Raw genomic sequence first — 23,558 nt, 5'->3', positions numbered from 1 at the left:
GCCAAATTAATCCATGACGCATGCCTTATGGACCATATTATGCCATGCACATCAGCTGATATTCCATATTAGGACTTATCTAAAGGCTTTGGATCCAAGACATCTCAGCAATCTGCCTTCTCTTTTATTAACCTTTCCGGAATTATTTTTTTCTCCTCTTTTCATCTGATGTCTTAATGTCTGCCTCCTTTCCAATGCTTCTCACTGACATATTTCCCATGCTTTCTGTATGAAAGAACTCACTGAACCACACAATACATGTTCTCCTTTTTCATATAGCTCTGCACATGGGAATGTTCTATAATTGCCTTTTCTTGTTTGCAGCAGAAAAAAGGGAAATTATGTAATATATTATTGGAGAGTAATATTTAATTGTATTACTTTATATTTAATTAAATTTAATGACGCTCGATGACCACTTTTCTCGTTTCAGCTATCCAAAATGAGAAAACTACACATCTTAAAGAATAGTTTTAAACTTTCATTTCGGAAATATGACACATCCTGTTTTAGGTATGCTTATTTTCATAGGATTTAATATGATCCTATTTTACTTCTACCTAAAATTACAAGTTTATTTATGTCCACATTTTAGCTGAATAAAAATTTAATTGTTAACAGATGACTATCAAAGTATACTAATTATGCAAATAGAGACATTTTGTATGCAGTCATAATCCTAAAAGCAGTGTTACAACTTGTTTATGCATTATCAATTTGTTTGCTTGTTCCATTTAATTCATTCTTAATGGAACCTGTAGCAATGCTTTAAAAATGTTTTAGAATAGCTACTAAATTACAAGTCAATAATATATTTCAAGCCATGCAGTATTATTTTTATTACTTTTCTCAATGCACAGGTAGACTGAATGAATACGTAATTCTAAAATATAGAAATGTTTTAAAAGAATATATGTAAAACTACATTATATTGATAATATATGTGATTAATAAATAAATAAATAATATGACAATTCTAGAATACTCTATTGTTTATAAATTAAAAATATAAGATTTAAAAGCAGAATAACTTTTAGTTTAGAATTGTTTTCTTTTCTGAAAAGCTTTATTTTTGCACCCAGGTATAAAAAGAAAATTTTTATTCCTATAGATGTATTGATTGTGTTTTGCCCTATTTTAAAATGCAGTTAAGAGATTTATATAATAACAGAGCGTTCTACTTCAGATAATAGCACATATCACCTGTCTCTTTCTAGATGACACTTTTAAAAGCATCTTTTTATTAGAAACACAAACCAATACACTCAAAGGGCTGCAATAACTACTTTTAGACGATTCGTATTATCATTCCCTTCTTTATATTCTGACTCTAAGTAACTTATTACTATGAATGGCATGAAAATGGCAAGCTGTCACAATTGCTTTTTTTCAGTCTAAGTTTTTTTTAATATATATATATAATTATCTTCTTACTAAATAAAGGTCTAGTTTATAAAAGGAAATCTCAAGTTTCAGTTCATGATAACAGAGATGTCTTTTTAATAGCTCTTAGGAAGGTTATTGCTTGAGATTCGTAATTATTTGCATAGTTTTGAATGAAAAACTCCCAGAGAGGTTGAAATGTTCTTTATCAAGAATTAAATAATCATAATAGTATTCTGACTATAGGAGGGAATGTTACAAGCTCATATTTGGGAATCAGAAATTCCACAGAACTAGAAACACCCTAAATTCTATTACAAGTTTATTCACGTATTCTCTGGCAGACATATATTTAAATTAATATTTAAAACACAATGATGCAAAGATAAAACTTTGGAGGTGCTAATTATGCTTTGTCCTTCCTTCTGCATAGCTACCTCTCTAACCAAGGTGCAAAAGAATTCAAGGACTGCAGTCTGGGATAATGCCCAATACTCAGCTGTTGGAATGGATTGAACTACATTGTCTTTGTGGAAACTATAGAGACAATGTTGTTCATCAGAAGATCTGGGACTCTTATTCAATCCACACATGTATTGCCAGAAAAAATATTTTTACTTTCTGAGACACCCTTTTTTGTTTTTGTATTATTCCTGGGCTTCCAGGTGGCAGATTCAAGGGCAAGGAACAAATAACATCTGCATTATTGCTGAACTGGTTGAATTGACAAATATTACCAATGCTCTCCCAAGAAAATTTGATATTTCGTAATAATCTCTATAAAAGACTATCCTTCTAGGCATCTAAAGCTCTTTTTAAAAGAATATATGGCAAATAGCCTGCTAATCTAGGCAGAAACAGTGATCATACCTCTATTGAAAGACCTGTTTATTTATTTACTTGTATTTCATGTTTAGAAAGCACCCATCTCCTCATAGAGCGACTCTGCATGGTATACAAATATACATAAAAACATAAAAGCTATATGTAAATATTATAATAAAAATAGTTAAAAACAAGAATAATTAAAATGAGAATTCAAAAGGCAGGGAAGGGGCTTCAGGATGCTAATCAGCTTCTTGGCTGTGTGCTCCTCTGTGGGCCATAAGCAAATCAGCAGAGTCAGGTCTTCAAGCATTTCCTAAAGGCCAGGAAAGTGGGAGCCTGCCTCACCTTTGGCGGGCAGGGGGAGGGTGTTCCAAAGGGTGGGGGCAACAGCAGAAAATGCTTTCTTCCTAGACCCACCAGTCAAAATTCTTTAACTGACAGTCTGTAGCATACCTTTTCTGCCTGTCTGAGTGGGACAGGCTGATGTAATGGGGCAAAGACATCTCTGCAAGTAATCTGGCCCCATGCCATGTATAGGTAAAAAAGGTCAAACCATACCTTGAAGAGAATTTGGAAACAAACTAGCATCCAGCACAGCCCATGCAGCAGAGGTATGACATATGCCATCTTGGGCCACCCAAGATCGCTTGAGCAGCTGCATTCTGTACCTTATGGGTACTTTTCAAGTGCAGGCCCATGTAGAGCCCATTGCAATTGTTTAGATGGGAGATGATCAGGGCATCAGTTATGAATTCCTTCCCAAGTTCAATGGAAGTGTTTCAGTTTTTCATTTAAAGCTATACAAAGCTGAGAGATATCTGATACATAGAAACTGCTTAGACATTAAGAAAGGAAGATGCCATACTGAGGATATCATCATTCACTGAGTCATGCTTGATGGACATAGGAACAAGTATTTATTGTTCTTAAGTGGTGAAAAACATCCCATTTGGAATTTTATTCTCTCTGTTTTTGGAACAGATATCAAAAAAAAATTCCAGTTTAAGTTATTGACAAGTTTTAATTATATTTTAAAGATTTATTATCTTAACCATGCTTTTCACTACCAAATGGCTGTATGGAGGAAAATATTTGTAGCACAGAATTCAAAATGAGGGAGGCCAAATGACTGCTTTGTGTAATGATAAGAGTTGTCGATCTCAACTCTGGTTGCTAATCAAGTCCCAGAATGCTGGCTTTTTTAAAATGTGGAAACGTAGTGTCGTACAGATTAAGTTAGACATAACGTTTCAAAGCTCTCCTCTGGATTGGTCTTCAGTTTTTGAAATGTTATCTTTCTTTTTACTGAGACCAGAAAGTTCTGCCCCTCCCACTTGGCTGTGATGTAATTTTCTCAATTCAGTAACATCAGAACACTAATAATGCTTCACTCCAAATCTCTAGAAGATGGCATCAGTTGTATCTAAATGTTATAAAATGCAAACTACAGATTTTTGCAAAGCATAACTGTCACAGTTAGTGGTAGTCAACCTGGTCCCTACCGCCCACTATTGGGCTTCCAGCTTTCATGGTGGGCGGTAGGGTTTTTTTCCGATACTGAAGCACTTTCCTTTTTAAAAAAAAATTAATTGACTTTTTAAAAAATTATCATAGCATTATTTTCATTAGGTTTTCATAAAATTCCCCGTGACAATTTAAATTTCTGAAAATATACTATTTGTATCACTCGCGCATAAGTTTAGTTCACGTTATGTAAGTGAAAATAAATGGCGCTATAGTGCGACTGCAAACAAAAGAGCCTCGTCCCAGAATAGCTCGCGCATCTCCCCCCACACCACCCAGCTGCAACAGACAAGCAGAGCTGGTAGCCGAACCCTCCCCCAAACCCAATCCATGATGCGCGAGAGGCATGCGCAGACGACGATTCACGGTGCATTACTGTGGAACTGGTGGGCGGTTAGAAAATATTTACTACTAACAGAGATACAAAAGTGGGCGGTAGGTATAAAAAGGTTGACTACCCCTGGTCATAGTGATGAACTACAGAAGACTAATTCTTAACCATCCTGACTTATTTCAATGGCATACTTTTGTTTTTGCTACTGAAAGATTCAAGTTTAGTAACAGCCTGAAGCTTTTATTTCAATCTCAATCCCAGATGAGAGAGATTGTGACAGTTCTGTGCTAAAAGACAGGTTAGGGGCAGACCATCATGGAGAAAATCTATCTATATGGTCACTAGGAGTTAAAAACAATTTGATGGAACATAATCACGTGTGTATGTATGTGCGGGTACACATCTGCAAATTTGTATGTTTGTGTATGTATATGTATGTGTGTGTGGAGATAGATATATTCACACATGAACACCTGTGACTCAAAGGCGCTGTCTTCTTCAAAAGGCAACTGGACTGTTTTTTCCTTGAGGAGGAAGAAGAAAATATTTCGCTTCTCATCCAAGAAGCTTCATCAGTTCTGATGGCAGAAGGGTGGAAGGATATGAAACACCCATATATGCACATAACCTTTCAAACACCAAATCAGTGGCAATTGGAAGGCATGAGAAAGCAGGTTACCATTTCAACAGCATTTTTTTAAACAAAAAAGCTCTATGGTCTAAGTGACAGAAATCCTATTAAATAAATTAAATAAATAAGGAAGAATAGCAGTTCTATTTAAGATGTGTTTTCACAGTCTCGGTCCCTGTAATAAGAACCTTCAAATAAAACAGCAACAAAGAAGTAGAATCCTAATCATCTGACTAGCTTTCTATATCTTCCGCAACATTTTTATGGCTTAAATCCTTAGCATCTTTTAATGCTTATACTATTGTTCGCAATCCCAATCTCTCTTTCCCCCCCTGCCATATTATTTCAGGCTACAGAGGAAGGTAATAGGCACAAGCTTGTTTTCACTAATTCTAGTGGATTTACAGCAGAACAGGACAATTTTGAGACCATAACCCAGTTTGAACAATACAGTAGTAAATTTTATCATCAACTACTCTCTGAATCATTTGGTACACTTATAAAAGCATTTATATTTTCAAAAGCCAGTTTTAGTCATGGTTAAAAATATCAAAAAAATTCCAGTTTAAGTTATTGACAAGTTTTAATTATATTTTAAAGATTTATTATCTTAACCATGCTTTTCACTACCAAATGGCTGTATGGAGGAAAATATTTGTAGCACAGAATTCAAAATGAGGGAGGCCAAATGACTGCTTTGTGTAATGATAAGAGTTGTCGATCTCAACTCTGGTTGCTAATCAAGTCCCAGAATGCTGGCTTTTTTAAAATGTGGAAACGTAGTGTCGTACAGATTAAGTTAGACATAACGTTTCAAAGCTCTCCTCTGGATTGGTCTTCAGTTTTTGAAATGTTATCTTTCTTTTTACTGAGACCAGAAAGTTCTGCCCCTCCCACTTGGCTGTGATGTAATTTTCTCAATTCAGTAACATCAGAACACTAATAATGCTTCACTCCAAATCTCTAGAAGATGGCATCAGTTGTATCTAAATGTTATAAAATGCAAACTACAGATTTTTGCAAAGCATAACTGTCACAGTTAGTGGTAGTCAACCTGGTCCCTACCGCCCACTATTGGGCTTCCAGCTTTCATGGTGGGCGGTAGGGTTTTTTTCCGATACTGAAGCACTTTCCTTTTTAAAAAAAAATTAATTGACTTTTTAAAAAAATTTCATAGCATTATTTAAAAACATTTTCATTAGGTTTTCATAAAATTCCCCATGACAATTTAAATTTCTGAAAATATACTATTTGTATCGCCTGCGCATAAGTTTAGTTCACGTTACGTTAGTGAAAATAAATGGCGCTATAGTGCGACTGCAAACAAAAGAGCCTTGTCCCAAATAGCTTGCGCATCTCCCCCCACACCACCCAGCTGTAACAGACAAGCAGAGCTGGTAGCTGAACCCTCCCCCAAACCCAATCCATGATGCGCGAGAGGCATGCGCAGACGACGATTCACGGTGCATTACTGTGGAACTGGTGGGCGGTTAGAAAATATTTACTACTAACAGAGATACAAAAGTGGGCGGTAGGTATAAAAAGGTTGACTACCCCTGGTCATAGTGATGAACTACAGAAGACTAATTCTTAACCATCCTGACTTATTTCAATGGCATACTTTTGTTTTTGCTACTGAAAGATTCAAGTTTAGTAACAGCCTGAAGCTTTTATTTCAATCTCAATCCCAGATGAGAGAGATTGTGACAGTTCTGTGCTAAAAGACAGGTTAGGGGCAGACCATCATGGAGAAAATCTATCTATATGGTCACTAGGAGTTAAAAACAATTTGATGGAACATAATCACGTGTGTATGTATGTGCGGGTACACATCTGCAAATTTGTATGTTTGTGTATGTATATGTATGTGTGTGTGGAGATAGATATATTCACACATGAACACCTGTGACTCAAAGGCGCTGTCTTCTTCAAAAGGCAACTGGACTGTTTTTTCCTTGAGGAGGAAGAAGAAAATATTTCGCTTCTCATCCAAGAAGCTTCATCAGTTCTGATGGCAGAAGGGTGGAAGGATATGAAACACCCATATATGCACATAACCTTTCAAACACCAAATCAGTGGCAATTGGAAGGCATGAGAAAGCAGGTTACCATTTCAACAGCATTTTTTTAAACAAAAAAGCTCTATGGTCTAAGTGACAGAAATCCTATTAAATAAATTAAATAAATAAGGAAGAATAGCAGTTCTATTTAAGATGTGTTTTCACAGTCTCGGTCCCTGTAATAAGAACCTTCAAATAAAACAGCAACAAAGAAGTAGAATCCTAATCATCTGACTAGCTTTCTATATCTTCCGCAACATTTTTATGGCTTAAATCCTTAGCATCTTTTAATGCTTATACTATTGTTCGCAATCCCAATCTCTCTTTCCCCCCCTGCCATATTATTTCAGGCTACAGAGGAAGGTAATAGGCACAAGCTTGTTTTCACTAATTCTAGTGGATTTACAGCAGAACAGGACAATTTTGAGACCATAACCCAGTTTGAACAATACAGCAGTAAATCTTATCAACTATTCTCTGAATCGTTCGGTACACTTATAAATGCATTTAGATTTTCAAAAGCCAGTTTTAGTCATGGTTAAAAATAACAAAGAGCAACAGATATTTTTAAAAATTATACTCTTATTTTGGAAACTATGTACTTCACAGCTTATAAAAGTGATCTTTACCTATAAAATAAAAATATGCACGGAGAACTATTATTTATGAAAAATAAAATCCACCAACATAGTTATGTGCTCTAATCCCTCTGCCATTAAGACCATAAATTGGAAGAGGATCCTAATATACTTCTCCCAGCAGTGGCAGAATAACAAACAAAATAAAAATTATCAGTATAGATAATATATATTAGGAAAATGTGGAAAAAAGAAAGGTGGAACATGCATCTGAATGCACACAGCATCCACTGGCATCTCTGAAATGCATTTTCTTGTTGCTATGTGAACCCAAAAAGGAATTTAAAGAAGATTTTCACTTCTTTAGAGGTCTGTTGCAGGTGTTATATGACTGCCCATAGATAATCCAAATCACTTTTTCTCCTTCAAATTCAGATTAATGCACTGTCCTAAAATAGGTAACAATAAAAGGGGCCTAATATTTTATTTTAGGGAGGCAGTGGCTCAGGGGCTAAGATGCTGAGCTTGTTGATCGAAAGGTCGGCAGTTCAGCAGTTCGAATCCCTAGTGCTGCTGTGTAACGGGGTGAGCGCCCGTTACTTGTCTCAGCTTCTGCCAACCTAGCAGTTCGAAAGCACCTAAAAAATGCAAGTAGAAAAAATAGAGACCACCTTTAGTGGGAAGGTAACAGCCTTCCGTGTGCCTTTGGCATTGAGTCATGCCAGCCACATGACCACGGAGACGTCTTCGGACAGCGCTGGCTCTTCGGCTTTGAAACGGAGATGAGCACCACCCCCTAGAGTCGGGAACGACTAGCACATATGTGTGAGGGGAACCTTTACCTTTAATATTTTATTTAGAGTTTAAATATGCTTTTAATAGGAAACGTTAACTAAAATAGTAGATATGTTTGCTTTCTTTCTGTTAATTCTGAAACCAGCTTACCTTATTCTTTGGATTTGATGTGTTCATTACACTTCGAGTCTCTTTTCCAGTGTAAATAACAACACCAATTACTGTTCCTGGTACAAATATAAGGAAGAGTTATATGAGAATGTTATCGTATGTGTTATAAGGGAACATTTCAAAAGGGGAAAAAAAATAACACAAGCCTGTATCACTAACTAATCTAAAAGTTTCTCTTCAAGTTTTATGGCGTAAGAACTGGCTGGTCTGTGCATTTCATTCATTGGATATCTAAAATAGAAGTATCTTCCATTGCCAGCATTCTTCCTCACGCTTTAACACCAAAGGCGTGAATATTAAAACTACTTTTTATTATTGGGTTGCACTGACAGAATATTGTAACTTTGTATGTGCCTTTCCCCTCTCTGCCTTTATCCTAAAAAGAACTAGGAAGCATTCAGTCCGAGACACTTTCTCAAACTCCATTCCTGCTTTCAGGTGATATTTCTCTTATCTGACTGATGTTTTGGCTGCAGCTCTTCCTCTTCCTCTTCAAGGTTTTTCTTGCAGCCTATTAAAGCAGTCCCAGGAGTACATTTTAGTAATAACGATTCTACATAATGCAACTGCATAATTTGACATGATCCTGATGTTTTGTTGAATGGGAATTTGCAACTCTCTTTTTGAAGCACAAAGGCCAGAAAACATCAAAGTCTAAGAATTTCATTTCATTCTTATTCAGGCTTAAAACACTTTCAGATTGTTCATATCAAAATTATCCACCATCATTTCTCATCTATCATTATATAAAGCTAATGAAACAATGTAAGGACTTTTTGATGAAGAAAAAGAAAACTTTTCATGACTATATATAGGAATTTGCTTTATCGTGCTGGAAAAAGAACATGGGAAATGTTTAACCCAATAATACTTTTAAAGATAATAAAAGTAGCATTTGGGAATATGGACATGTATTAAACAAGAAAGAACTTGAGGATTTTAAAAAAAAACTAGAGTTAAAAAAGGTTAATAGAAAAAAATGAATAAAAATGTGAAAACTGAAATATTTATTTTTGTCACATTCCCAAACTATGCATTTTTTTTACCTGATGCAACAACAGTGCTTGCCCATAGTGTATTTTCTATGCTAAGGCTTTCATGAACAGTTGGATCACTGTCTTCCTGTAAAAAAAAAAAAGATTGGTTTCTAAAATTGTATTTCATAAGTATAGAATTATTTACAAATATGTATAAAATATTAAATATCAGAATAATGACTCGGAACAGAAAAAATAATACCTGTATGTTATCCAAATTTACAATAAAAGAGAAACAAAAATAAAATAAAAATATGCACGGAGAACTATTATTTATGAAAAATAAAATCCACCAACATAGTTATGTGCTCTAATCCCTCTGCCATTAAGACCATAAATTGGAAGAGGATCCTAATATACTTCTCCCAGCAGTGGCAGAATAACAAACAAAAATAAAATTATCAGTATAGATAATATATATTAGGAAAATGTGGAAAAAGAAAGGTGGAACATGCATCTGAATGCACACAGCATCCACTGGCATCTCTGAAATGCATTTTCTTGTTGCTATGTGAACCCAAAAGGAATTTAAAGAAGATTTTCACTTCTTTAGAGGTCTGTTGCAGGTGTTATATGACTGCCCATAGATAATCCAAATCACTTTTTCTCCTTCAAATTCAGATTAATGCACTGTCCTAAAATAGGTAACAATAAAAGGGGCCTAATATTTTATTTAGAGTTTAAATATGCTTTTAATAGGAAGCGTTAACTAAAATAGTAGATATGTTTGCTTTCTTTCTGTTAATTCTGAAACCAGCTTACCTTATTCTTTGGATTTGATGTGTTCATTACACTTGAGTCTCTTTTCCAGTGTAAATAACAACACCAATTACTGTTCCTGGTACAAATATAAGGAAGAGTTATATGAGAATGTTATCGTATGTGTTATAAGGAACATTTCAAAGGGAAAAAAATAATACCTGTATGTTATCCAAATTTACAATAAACACCTGGGGTGATGGGAATGAATTCTCCCAGGTAAAGAGAATTAACCTCTGAAATCCTGAGGAATTACGAACTTTCAAACTTTGAACTAAGTATCACTTAATAAGAAAAATGTACACTCACAGCAGTACAGTATAGTCCAACCTAACTAGAAAATACCAGCCTTTAGAAATAAAATAATGATCCAGAATTTACATATATTGTTAACACACTGGAAAAGAACATGGAAATGTTTAACCCAATAATACTTTTAAAGATAATAAAAGTAGCATTTGGGAATATGGACATGTATTAAACAAGAAAGAACTTGAGGATTTTAAAAAAAAACTAGAGTTAAAAAAGGTTAATAGAAAAAAATGAATAAAAATGTGAAAACTGAAATATTTATTTTTGTCACATTCCCAAACTATGCATTTTTTTTACCTGATGCAACAACAGTGCTTGCCCATAGTGTATTTTCTATGCTAAGGCTTTCATGAACAGTTGGATCACTGTCTTCCTGTAAAAAAAAAAAAGATTGGTTTCTAAAATTGTATTTCATAAGTATAGAATTATTTACAAATATGTATAAAATATTAAATATCAGAATAATGACTCGGAACAGAAAAAATAATACCTGTATGTTATCCAAATTTACAATAAAAGAGAAACAAAAAATAATTTCAGAAAATTTATTGTATGGTACTGAATTATATTGGTACAGCTGCCCATCCTACATTTGTGACTCTGAGTGCTTCATGTAATTAAAAATCACCAAATAAATCCAGAAACCACAATAACCCTAATGTATTGACTCAGTGTCTGGAGCATGGTGTAGAACAGATTTTGGCTCAATTCTAACAAGACTTAGTGGCTGTGGCTGTTTGGGGTTAATGTTGATTATTTACTCAAGGACCTCTGTTTTGTTTTGCTGATTTTGTTGTCTATTAGATTATTTTAGTCTGGGCTGTCTGTTTGATTAAAACTTTTTTGCTGCTTTTATAATTTTACTAGTTTTGTACACCTCCCTGACTTCAGCAGTGTGTGTGTGTGTGTGTGTGTGTGTGTATTAAAAACTCTTACTTATGACATATTCCCACCCAATTATATCAGGAATGTTTTCATATGTGCATATGTAGGTATCTATTAGTTCCCCTATTTCCAAATCTGACTTCTGTAAAGCATCTTTAAGACTGGCCTCCCTCACAGTCTGGAACATTCGTCGTCATTACAGTATCCGATAACTGAAGTTCCTAAAGTTTCCAGACTCTGCTATTAAATAACAGACTTCTATGCAAGTATACAAGCATTAAAGACACATTATCTGCAAATCATATCCATTGTTTGTAAAAATACATTTGGGAACTGGCATTGAGATGTTATTTTGTAAATTGAATATATTTTTCAATGAAATTATAGGCTTAGTTTACAATAAACACCTGGGGTGATGGGAATGAATTCTCCCAGGTAAAGAGAATTAACCTCTGAAATCCTGAGGGAATTACGAACTTTCAAACTTTGAACTAAGTATCACTTAATAAGAAAAATGTACACTCACAGCAGTACAGTATAGTCCAACCTAACTAGAAAATACCAGCCTTTAGAAATAAAATAATGATCCAGAATTTACATATATTGTTAACACACTGGAAAAGAAAGAAAACAACAATAACAACAGTAAACGGATAAACCTTAAAATTTCCTTGCTACCTAATAGCAACTCTTATCTATAAAACTGTAGCCTGGTAGTTAAGAAAGAAGAAACTTGCTTTTTTATTTCGTCCTTCTTCTAACATATGCATTTCTCTTTATCAACAATATGCAATTTTATTTAAAACTGAAGTGAAATTCAAATGACAGGACTAGATAAAAATCTGTAAGCATTCATGGGACCTGTCCTATTTCAGAGAAAAATAGATTGTTAAAGAATTAAGGGAATTAGTAGCTAAAGCTCAACTAATTTTTTTTTCCAATTACAATTTTCTCACCTAACGCATTTCTGGAATCTACATTGGACTGGAAGAGGGCTAAAAAAAAGTCTGTGGAAGCTAATGATTTATTTGGCAGGGCCGTGTGGTGTGGACAAGGGAAGAGATTAAACTATGCATTTCTTCTTTCTCCTCCTCCTCCTGAAATGCTAATAAGCACAAACAGTGCATTTTAGAAGAGTATCTGCATGTGTAGCCGCAGCATGTGAATCAGAAACTGCACTTAGCCATTTGCATGAGCATGTCTTTACTAAACTAGCAATTGGTACAAAAAAGCCTGCTGGGTAAATAGCCTCTTGCTGAATGGAAGCACCTGCTTTTCCCTGATCTTAACAAATCATGATAAAACAACAGATTTTGTTTTAATATTTTTTTATGTATTCGAAAAATATCAATGCATTTTCCAGCTGTTGTGGTATCATGTATGCCGCAATCAATGGGCACTGCTTGAACCTTGATTGTGATCTGAATTGTGCAGTGTGTGTGTATGTATATAAGAACTTGGGTTCTCATCTGGTATACATTTGTAAATCTTATTCTCCTTGAACGGCTTTTATAGTGCTGTGAACCTTCATCAAAATATGGATGATTCTATAGAAGAAACAATTTATTTCTAGTCTATATCCTATATAGCTCTCATCTCTAAAGTTGCCAAAAATTTTGAAAAGTGTTTCATGTGCATAAGGAGGTGAAGTATAATGGAATAGTATCAAACTACACTAAATGCTCATACTCTTGACTATTCAGAGACATAATTTACTTTAAAGTACTTTCTTCTTAAGGTAATTAAGATAGAAGAATACAGCAAGAATGAGTACTTACAGTAACTACTTACCCGTGTAAAGGTACCTTCAAAGCTGTGAATATCCATTTGAGGCTTTTGAGCATAAACATACGCATTGATTGAAAACAGGTCCTAGAACACATAATTTTAAAAATATCTCTGTATGTTAATGATAAATCAATAGAGCCTTGATTTCTCAATCCCTCACGTCTAGTTTATCATCCTTGTATAGAAACAACAAAGCAGAAATTGGAGAATGGAAGTTCTGTGCATTCTCTATGCTTCATCTAGAACTTATTTTCTACATTACAGATGTTACTTGAAATGTTGGGAAAAAATAATGAAATATGCTTTGACTTTACTTGTACTATAGGCATAATTTACGTGATTTTTCACAGATTGTCCTCAAGTAATTTAAAAAATAGCATTATAATTTAGAATGTCAATATATTTAGCTTATCTGCATTATTAACATTATGATGCATGAATAACAACTACTACAACAAAAAAAGATAACCATACTTTTGATGCCTACAATGCAAAGCATATCCCAACTCTCTGAACATCTTCTTGTCTGAAAAAATTGCTAAAGACTAAATCAATTCCCACCATGATGCAGCATTCCTTTAATGTCCAAACTGTATCTACCGGTAATCCTAGTATAGAAGTAGCAAAACTAGTATCTGAGGGATTGTCTCTTGCTGCTTACATCTACATGACCCATCAGAGTGGGGAGGCAGGGAATGCTGTGAGTCCCATCCCAAGAGAGATACGCCTGGTGGGACCCAGAAGGGCCTTCTCCATGGTGGCTCCCTCTCTCTAGAACATAATTCCCCCAGAGATTAGAAAGGCACCCATTCTAATACTCTTCTGGAGTTTTTCTTGAGTACGATCTGCCTTTTGCAATACCTTATGTTGTGTCTTGGGTTCCCGAGCCTGGCCTCTTGGCAGAGGGTGACTCAGAGAGTGAGGGGGAAGAGCCGACAGGGCTTCCCTCTGCAGGACCTTCCTCTCTGGCTCCGCTCCAGGTTCCAGAGGCAGGCCAGGTGGAGGAGATGACGAGGCCTCTTTCTCCCGCACCTTCCCCCTCCCAGGCAACCCCTCAAGACCCAGCTGCTGACAATCAGTCCTGGTTAAATCCCAGGCATCACAGAAAGGAGAGGTGGGAACAACAAAAGAAGGGGTGGGGCAGGCCTAGAGAGTGCTGAGTCACGGAGCCACACCCCACAGGGTATAAAAGCAGGAGGAGCTGCTCTATAGCTTCTTGTGACGAACAAAAACTGACTCTTGGAAACTTTGGCTGCAATATTTCGAGACTAAGAATTTGGCTTCTGGATTTCTGTTTATTTCTGAACTCTTGGTTGCTCCAGCAACGAACTGCACTTAAGCTGGCTTCTGAGGAGATAAGAGAACTTGGCAGGCAATCGCAGGTTCGTTGCCAGAACTGATATCTGTCGTAGGAATAAATTGCTGGCAGTTATAGTCAGCTCGCATGTCTTCTTGGTTGTGGTTGAGGGGGGGGGGACAGAACACCTTACCTTTCCCTTCCTCCCCACAAACATTCCATGAAGGCCCAACTCCAGGCTAAGGAGTCCCATCTGCCTGCCAATTAGAAATTTTAATTTTCAAAACAACAAGCTCCCAATCTAATATAACCTCATATCAGATTATTATCACCACTGAAGGAGGGAACAAAGACAATTCAGTGAAACTTGGATTTAGTAGGCCTTGATGGAATGAACCCCAGATGCCACAAATGAAAGTACCATTGTGTCATTTTTGTAATGATGCTCTTTTATTCATTTAGTTGATTTCTACACCTATCCATCTCAAGAAGTGACTATGGGCAGCATACATCATAAAACATAAAAATAATTAAGACACCACAAAATAAATATGTAGGGCACCAAGTAAAACTGTTATTGTGAATGGTGATACAGTGGGGCCCTTAATACACTATTTGGCCAAACGGAGTGTGAGGCTGTCTTTTAATGATTTCAAGGAATAGTGTGACTAATGTAACTGGTACTGTAACCAATATCTGTGGTTCTCTACAACATTATACATAAGACTGACAAATGGGAATCTTCAAGGTTGATGTTTCTTTAGACTCAGAACTGGCAGCCTTTTAACATTTACTAGTTAGAAAAATAATTTTAGTAAGTCAGTTCTATAAATGCTAGCATCTTTACAAAAATTTACAATGTGCTTCTCTCTAAGGCATAACCATTAAAGATTATGATGCCCGATCCTGCAAGAATGACATTTACATAAGGAAATGTTCAAAGTTAAAACACCAAGGTTGCTTGTAGAAATATGGAATGAACAAGACCAATCTCATGTATGGATCTAAAAAACTATTTATTTATTAAATTTTTATGCTACCCCCTCTCCTCTACAAGATGACTCTGGGCAGCCTAAAAACTAAGAGTTTGTACCAATAGTCTAAGGTCCAAGAGTTTCCAAATGGAGAACCTAAATGTGTCATCCGCAGAAACCCTGATGAAGAACATGATATTCAATAATTCCTAACAGTTTTTTATGGTCTAGCTTCCCTTAAAATGTCCATAAAATTATTTCTAGCTAAGTCAGATGTTTAATTTTCAACACTTTAGAATATATTGTTATGTTTACAGCCTTAATATTTCTAAAGGCCAAGTAAGCCTTTATTCATGAGATTGTTTATGAAAGCTGTGTTGCATAACACCGCATTTTATTAGGTTGTTATTATGTTTTATATTTACATTTAGTAAACACAGATGTAGACGAGTAGTTTTCCTTGTGCCCACACAGTAATGGCTAGCTGCATTTATTCTCTATACCAGCAAGTATATCCACCAAGTATCTTTTATCTAGGAACAGATTTCAACATAAAATTCCCTCACTTCACTTGGAAGAGTCATCTGGGATTACAAGTAGCAGTACTCACCCAAGGATCTGTAATGGTTCATCCTTCTGCTTGTTTCTGCAATCCCTCTTCTTTTTAAAATGGGGATTTAGAAATATAGAACTTTCCTGCCTATATCATGGATCATTCATTTAATATAGATAGTGCTACAAGTATAGTATGCTCAAAGGGACCTGGATTAGGCAAATATATGCCTATCTGGAATATCTTTTAACAGCCATGCATTAACTACCTGAATAAAAGCGGTAAGGCAACTAAGTAAGCAAATGTATATGTTCCATTTAATTTTAAAAGAATGTAATTCTAACTACACTTTTCATTTCAAGTTCTGATTAATTATGTATACTAGCTCATCCAACTATTTTATTCATATTTTAAAGGCACAAATCATATTTCAACATCTTCCACTACAAATCAGCGGTTCTAATGTTAAATCATCAACCATTTATTGTAAACTTTCACACAAGCTTCCATTCAATGCATTCTTGTTCTTCAAAGTTAGTTTTCATCAGCCTCTTGAGAAATAATTCATATGAACCTAATACACATGCGGTGTCCTATATCTGCATCATTCATTTCTTTTCAATCTGTTATCACCTACAATTTAGATAATCCAGGCTATTATGTGCTTTATTGTTCACAGAAAAATAGGAGTCTCAGTACGGCAGAAAACTAATACCACACACATACTCATAATACAATAAAAACTATTAATGAAGTGAGCCAAGCACGAAAGTTTTCTTTCTTTACAGACTCCACGCTTTGCAAAAATTGTTCATCTAGAAGCAAATGAGATGTTTTAAACATTTATCTGAAAAAAAATATTCGGTGTCCAAAATTGTCTCATGAACAAAAAGAATGCTAGTTTGATCTATAAAAATTAGGTATGTACCAAAAGCACTCATGACATATTTAACTAAATTTGAAATAAATTATTTATTGCCCTCCACTGATTATGTATTTCCATTTTAAGGTCATTTATATTTACATTATGAAATCTTTAAAATAGTGTTGACTATTTTGCATTGCCTCTTAAGAGCCAGACATGCATACATATTTGTATGCAAATACAAATTTCCATGCATAGATTTTCTATGCATGGAAAATTGACAACACTTTATATTAAAAGTATATGCAATTTTAACCATGATTTCATAATTTCTTATAACTAAAATGAAGAATCTCAGCAAACTATTTTGCAAGGATACACCTAAGTATTTCTATAGGTCTTGAAACAATTAAGAGATGGTACAATAACAACACTGCTTTCCTTCCTTCTAAAATAATAATTTAGAAATCACTCTGGAGTTATCAATAATATAGAAAAACTTCTTCTATTAGGTCAAGGGCAACATTTGTTCACCTTACTTAAAGATCATTAAAATACATCCTTAATCATAACATGTAGTTCATTACAAATAAAATTGCTTCTGGTTCAATAAAACTAATTAAATGTAAATGGTATTGTTTACTGCTTTATGGATCTTTTGATATAAATCAGCAAGTCACTATTTATTGAAAATTACAGTGACCTCATTGCTGCTAATAAATTTACTTGATCACTTAGACCAAAGAAGCCTATTCAAGAATATGCACAGTGTACATAAACACTACTGTGCATATAACTATGAAACCAAGAAACCTAACCTGGGTGTTACAGTTCTTACAGCTCAGGCATCATTAAATGACTTGTTGAAATTTTAATTCTCTGATCGCATTAAGTGGTTTGGGAAGACAAGAAAATCTGTAGTGATCATCTTTGATGGTGTCATCTGTTCTTTAAGAAAGCTCTAAAGTTTTGCCTGTTTATTTATTCCAGGAACCACTGAAGATAAAATTGCAGTCTTTATGCAGTCTGATGATGGAATTGACAGACCATGATAATAATACAAGAGACATTTGGAAACAAATGACAGTTACCAACAATATATTAATTACAGTACAAAGTCCAACTGCTTAATTCAATAGAATTCTTGGGGTTTTTTTCTCTTAATATTTTATATATTAACGTTGTTCTGATTGTTGTTTGTTTTATAGGTTTTTGCGGTCTTTATAAGTTGAATATTCTTTGGCTCCACCCTTTTCTGCTTTAATCTGTTTAGCAGAATCTATTTTTGTTTTGTTCAAATAATTTATATAAAAGAAACCAATTTTTTTTACTAATTTAAACCCAGAACAATTTATTAATAAGAAGAAATCTTATCCTAATGAACCAGAGCTTTATAATATTAAAAATTAAGCAGAATTGTCAACACTGAGGGTTAAACGTTGCCAAAAAGTCATGTCTTCTAACCTAAAAACTATCACTGGTCATAAGAGAATTGCCAAAATAACCACTGAATGTATATTTTATTTAAATTATTAATCTTGATTTTTGTTAGCAAATGTTTTGTGCCAAGCATATATTAAAACATTAATTAAATAGCTTTTTACCACTGAAAACTGAAATGGTTTATTGGGTTATATGGTAGTATTCATTTGTTTAAATCATAACCTTTTCGTTCTCTACAACCTGCATGAGTCAAATTGATAACAGATTTTGGGTATAGTGATATTATGGAAAAAAGCTGTACAAGAATACAATAAACAAAAATTAGGAAAGAAGGATAAGCTTGAAGGATCTCCTCAGCCATTTTAGTAGCAGCCCAGCAGGTGGCATTCAAGAATTACTGTAAAACAGAAATCATCCATTCTTTTTTACATTCTAACCACAAAATCCTTACAAATGTTGACGATTTGTGGAAGATATTTGACAAGCTATTAAATATCAGTGACTATTTCCAGGATATCTACAGATTGCCAGGATCTGTAGCACTCAATGCAATAAGATTTAATGAAAATCCATAGTTTGATTTTCAGGAATGTAAATTGCTGTTGCCATTCCCTTCACTCATTTATTTGGTGCATTTTTTGTTATTGTGAAGATGGTAAAAAGCAGTCATAATATATAGTGAGAAGCTTAACAATACTCGAATCCTAAGACTTCATAAGAAATGCAGTTCTCTCTAGTACTATTTCCACTTTCCTATAATACCTGCCTTCTAAAAGTCTTCATAGAACAGCAGTGTCCTCAGCAAGCCATGTGGATACAAAAAATGGCATGCATGTGGGTGATATCATGATACGAATTCCAGGCTTACATTCTTTCATCCCAACATCTGAGGCAAATAAATTGTGGAAATTTTCTAATTTAATTAAGGGTAGGGATTCCTATCGAGCCAAACTGCAGATAATGAAACCAGGAGTAATGAAATAAATACCCAACAAAGCCATAAAAATCCACCTACCATTTGCATGTGTGTTAAATGCATCAAAACCAAAGAAGTGTGAAATTTACAGAGATACCAAGATCTGGTTTGTATTTTCTAATGAGGGGCACATGAAATGGAAGATAATGAGACCATGAGTAAGGAAGACCACTCGCACTTAGAAAACTATAGTCACAGAAGATAAATCAGAACATTGTATTTTCAAGTAGTTACTCTTTAAGAGAAACCTTTCTTTAGAAAATAAGCCAGTGAAATTCCTGTACCCATTTCCTCTTTAGACAGATTTCCCAATTTTCTGCTCCATGCTCTCCATGTTAGGAGCAACACATACTAAGGATGGAATCTGAAGAACTATCCTTTAGTTTTAGCCTAACTGATGAAAATATCTATTGGACTTTGGGGTGCTTTCCTCTGAACATCTGTGTTTCTTTTACTTTCACACTTAATCATGTAGCATGTCAAGGATATTGTTTTGAATTAACAGTTCAAAGCATCATGGACAGATGTAGCATCTTGCACACTTTGTAGTTCCTGGGCCATTAAAAATATGTGTATCCAGTTTACCGTATGGTTCAGGTGGCTTACAACGACAAGAACAACCATTATTTATAAAACAAGAGTTTGCTTTATGCAAAGCAAATTATTACATTCTGTATGTAGACTTGTATTCTATGTTCCTGTGAAAAATCCTTTTTTATTTTTTTTGGTAAACAATGTCAGAATATCCAGTACCAAACTTTTTTTTAATTGCCCTATCTTTATTTTATCACATTTATATAAAACAAATTAATTAAATATCTGAGTGGTTTTTCATTGAAACAGACCCAATGCATTAAAGGAAAAAACAGCCCTTTGCCCACAGACCTAAATTAAGCAATATGTATATTAACAAAAAATAAAATTTAATAAAGCTCACGGTACCATTAAAAGACCAGTTGTATGACTCTGTCTTACCTCTGTAGGTAACTTTCTGAATATCACTAAAATGGTATACAGCAATGAAAACACAATAATGAAATTATTGCATCGTAGATGTTATAGCTGTGTAGTAACAAATAAATGCAATGTTGTAACAATACTTGATTTATATCTTGCATGTTCTCCAAAACTCAAAGACTCAGATAGCACTCCCTCCTTCATTTTTCCTTAAAACAAGTACCTTGGCTGAGAGATGACTGGCCCCAGATCATCTAGTGAGCTTTGAAAGGTTTGCACTGGTTTCCAGTTCTTTCTTGGGCCTAATTTTAAAATTGTAAGATTAATACCACCATTTATTAATGTTTATGGTGTAACAATTATATTTTGATACAGTTTTTAAATATTTGATTTAGTGTATTTATTAATTATCCTGGACTGAGGGTTTGAAGATAATATTATTAAAAATAAAATAAAAATATTACATTCCCATTTATAAAAATTGAGATAAATATTAATAGTTCAAAAAATTGGGAAAAAAATTAAAAGCCCTTTCTTTATTTGGTGAAGAACACATTCCATGACGAGCAAATTATCAAGAAAAGAGATTCATAGTAGTCATCCAATGCTGCTTGTTTGGCAGCAACCCTTTCCTCACACCCCAAAAGATCTAAGGATTTAATTTGTCATAAATGGGAAGAAGTCTTGGTGTGTAATATTCAGATATGAAGTTGAAAAAGGGACTTTGAATTAGGTGTGAGTGCACTTACCATACCTGTCAGCAGGGACAGGGTGTGTACCTCTCTACAACGAACAAGTATTTTCCCGGAAGCACATGGACAAGATGCAAGCCTAGAAAGATGCATGGCTTTTTAAAGGCTCCAGCATATGTCTGTGCTGGATTTGAAGTAATTTTCCACTTGAGTTCCAAGTACTGAATGCCTCCAGAAAGGCATAAGCTTTTGAGAAATTGACTGGAGTCATTTAAAAATATTTGAAATGGGCCCTTAAATTTGTCTCACAAATACAGTTATAAAAAGTAATAAAACTGTGATGAACAGATATTCTTAAGAAATTCTGAAGCTTCAATTTAGAAGCCTCACTTCTTCTCACTATGTTATTCTTTTAAAGTTTTGAAATATTTATTGATTTGAGGAGTTTGATATATGTTGATTAAAAAAAGATTCCAAGACAAATAATTATTTAACTGCAATGAAAGGACTAAAATGTTGAACCATAATGCTTACCCCTAAAGCTGGTAATCTCTGTGTGCAACTAACAGCAACTTTTAGTTTCCAGTCTGTCTCTCCATCCAGTTGATCAGTTCGAATAAAACAGGAACCTTAAAATTGCAAAACCAAAACAAAACCCCAAGAACATTACATATTTTAGATTCCACTAAAATAAAAACTGAGCTATGATTTTTTTTAATTAAAGTCTCCTACAATTCTATCACAATTCTCTGTTAATTCTGGTAGAGCATAAGACATAAAGAAAAAAAAATCCTATAGACAGTTTTACTAGTACTGTATTTCAAATTTAAAAACATTTCTATTTTTAAAAAGATGGGAGTACAGTCTGTACAAAATAATTAACTTCTAGAAAATACAAGGCAAGCATTTTTCAGACAGTTATTGAAACTGAACACATTGTAAATAAGTATAAGACAACATGAGAACATTAGACTCCTGTAGTATATTCTAATCAACAGTCTATTCTCCATCATACTTTGCAGATACAAGACATTTCATGGTTCTCTTTACCCTTCCTGTCAATGACTGCTCTCATCCATCAATTTCATTTAGAATTATGCTATAGATCAATGCAGTTCAAGACCAGTGTGGCTCCTCTGAATGGTTGACTGCACATATATTCATTTAATAGAGCTCACACTATGACATGTATCGGCGAGCTGCATTTCCTCTCCACTTCAGCAGTTAATTTCATCAATAACTTATCTCATAGTCCGTTTCCCTTTTATCCAGAAAAAGAGACTAGTTTGTGCCAACTCAGCTTTCAATACCGATCACTACAGCAAAACCTAAACAATAAAACGTCCCCATACCCAGACATTTTAAAATCATTCTTTAGCACTATTGGCAAGACTTTTTAATGTACATGATAAACTAAGTCTTAAGTTTGCATAATGAAGTTTAAAGAGCATAAAATTATATCGGCAATATAAAAGATGATGAGAAGTAACGCGTGCCAAAAGAATTTACTCTGATTTTCTTTTACTTATAATTTACATAAAGTTTATTCTGATTTGGAAATAGAACAGACCCATTGTCATTAAAAAGCATCAGACTGGGAATCAGTCCACCATTTGCACATTATATTTTATCAATGTATCCACTGTCAAACTGTGCTTGCTAATCAAGTTTCTTAATGGCAATAATATTTTTACCCTGTTTCCCTCAAAATAAGATACCCCTGATAATAAGCCCAATCGGCCAAGTTCTTATTTCAGGGTTCAAAAAAATATAAAGGAGGCTCTTATTTTTGGAGAAATACTGTATATATAACAAGTTAAATGGCATATCTATTTTTAGATTTGGAAATGTCAGAAAAAAATGTGGATTTTTTTTTAAATCTCAAGGTTTACAGCACAATGAAGCATTTGTTTGTCTGACTGTTTCTGTGTACAGAATGGATGGAAACTAGTATGTATTTAAATAATAAACTACTGCACAGAATTAACTACTATATGCATTATATTATTATTATATTATTATTATAATATAATTATAATATAATATAATATAATAATATTATTATTATATTATATTATTAATTAACTAGTATATGCATTATATTACTACTTTTTAATATTATATTACTACTTTTTTTAAAGCTCAGAACAATTTACATTGCCCTAACATTCCACATACATTTAATTACAATAATACTACATCAGTGATTACTCCTAACCCTTATCAATGCCAACTAGCTTTTTAATCTTCTGGTGTTAATCAGGGCAAAAGCAATTTTGTCAATAAACTCACAAAAGTTCTGAGCTTACAAAAGTATCAGCAACCTTATGAGACTTTAAAGCCACTTTGGAAAAAAGACACATTTTCCTAGTAGCCACTCATGGCTGTTTTGGGGAGGAGGAGGAAGATTTTAACTTACCAAAACGGATGTGCTCAATACAGCATATTTTTATAATAAATTGTGATCTTGATTACAATTTATTTACAATCTTGATTGCAGAAAATATGACTTCAGTAACAGAGTTGTTAATGCTTGGAATACACTACCTGACTCTGTGGTCTCTTCCCAAAATCCCAAAATCTTCAACCAAAAACTATCTACCATTGACCTCACCCCATTCCTAAGAGGTCTGTAAGGGGCGTGCATAAGAGCACAAACATGCCTGCCTACCGTTCCTGTCCTATTGTTTTCCTTCGTTATATCCAATTAATATAG

At 34.2% G+C, this 23,558-nt stretch overlaps 1 protein-coding gene across 1 annotated transcript in view; it reads right to left on the bottom strand.

The window, feature by feature from the left end:
• ATP9B (ATPase phospholipid transporting 9B (putative)) overlaps nucleotides 1-23,558 on the bottom strand; it is a 156,059-nt gene that overhangs the window by 75,325 nt on the left and 57,176 nt on the right. The window contains exons 8-11 of the mRNA XM_058175330.1: nucleotides 21,377-21,471; nucleotides 13,089-13,169; nucleotides 10,710-10,785; nucleotides 8,284-8,360 (exon numbers count right to left, since the gene is read on the bottom strand). Coding sequence (XP_058031313.1) covers nucleotides 8,284-8,360; nucleotides 10,710-10,785; nucleotides 13,089-13,169; nucleotides 21,377-21,471 — 329 coding nt within the window. The remainder of the gene's footprint in view (nucleotides 1-8,283; nucleotides 8,361-10,709; nucleotides 10,786-13,088; nucleotides 13,170-21,376; nucleotides 21,472-23,558) is intronic.

Source organism: Ahaetulla prasina, chromosome 3 (assembly GCF_028640845.1).
Source record: "Ahaetulla prasina isolate Xishuangbanna chromosome 3, ASM2864084v1, whole genome shotgun sequence".
Classification (NCBI taxonomy): domain Eukaryota; kingdom Metazoa; phylum Chordata; class Lepidosauria; order Squamata; family Colubridae; genus Ahaetulla; species Ahaetulla prasina.
Note: the sequence above shows the minus strand (reverse complement) of the source record. Positions and strands in the feature narration are given on the sequence as shown.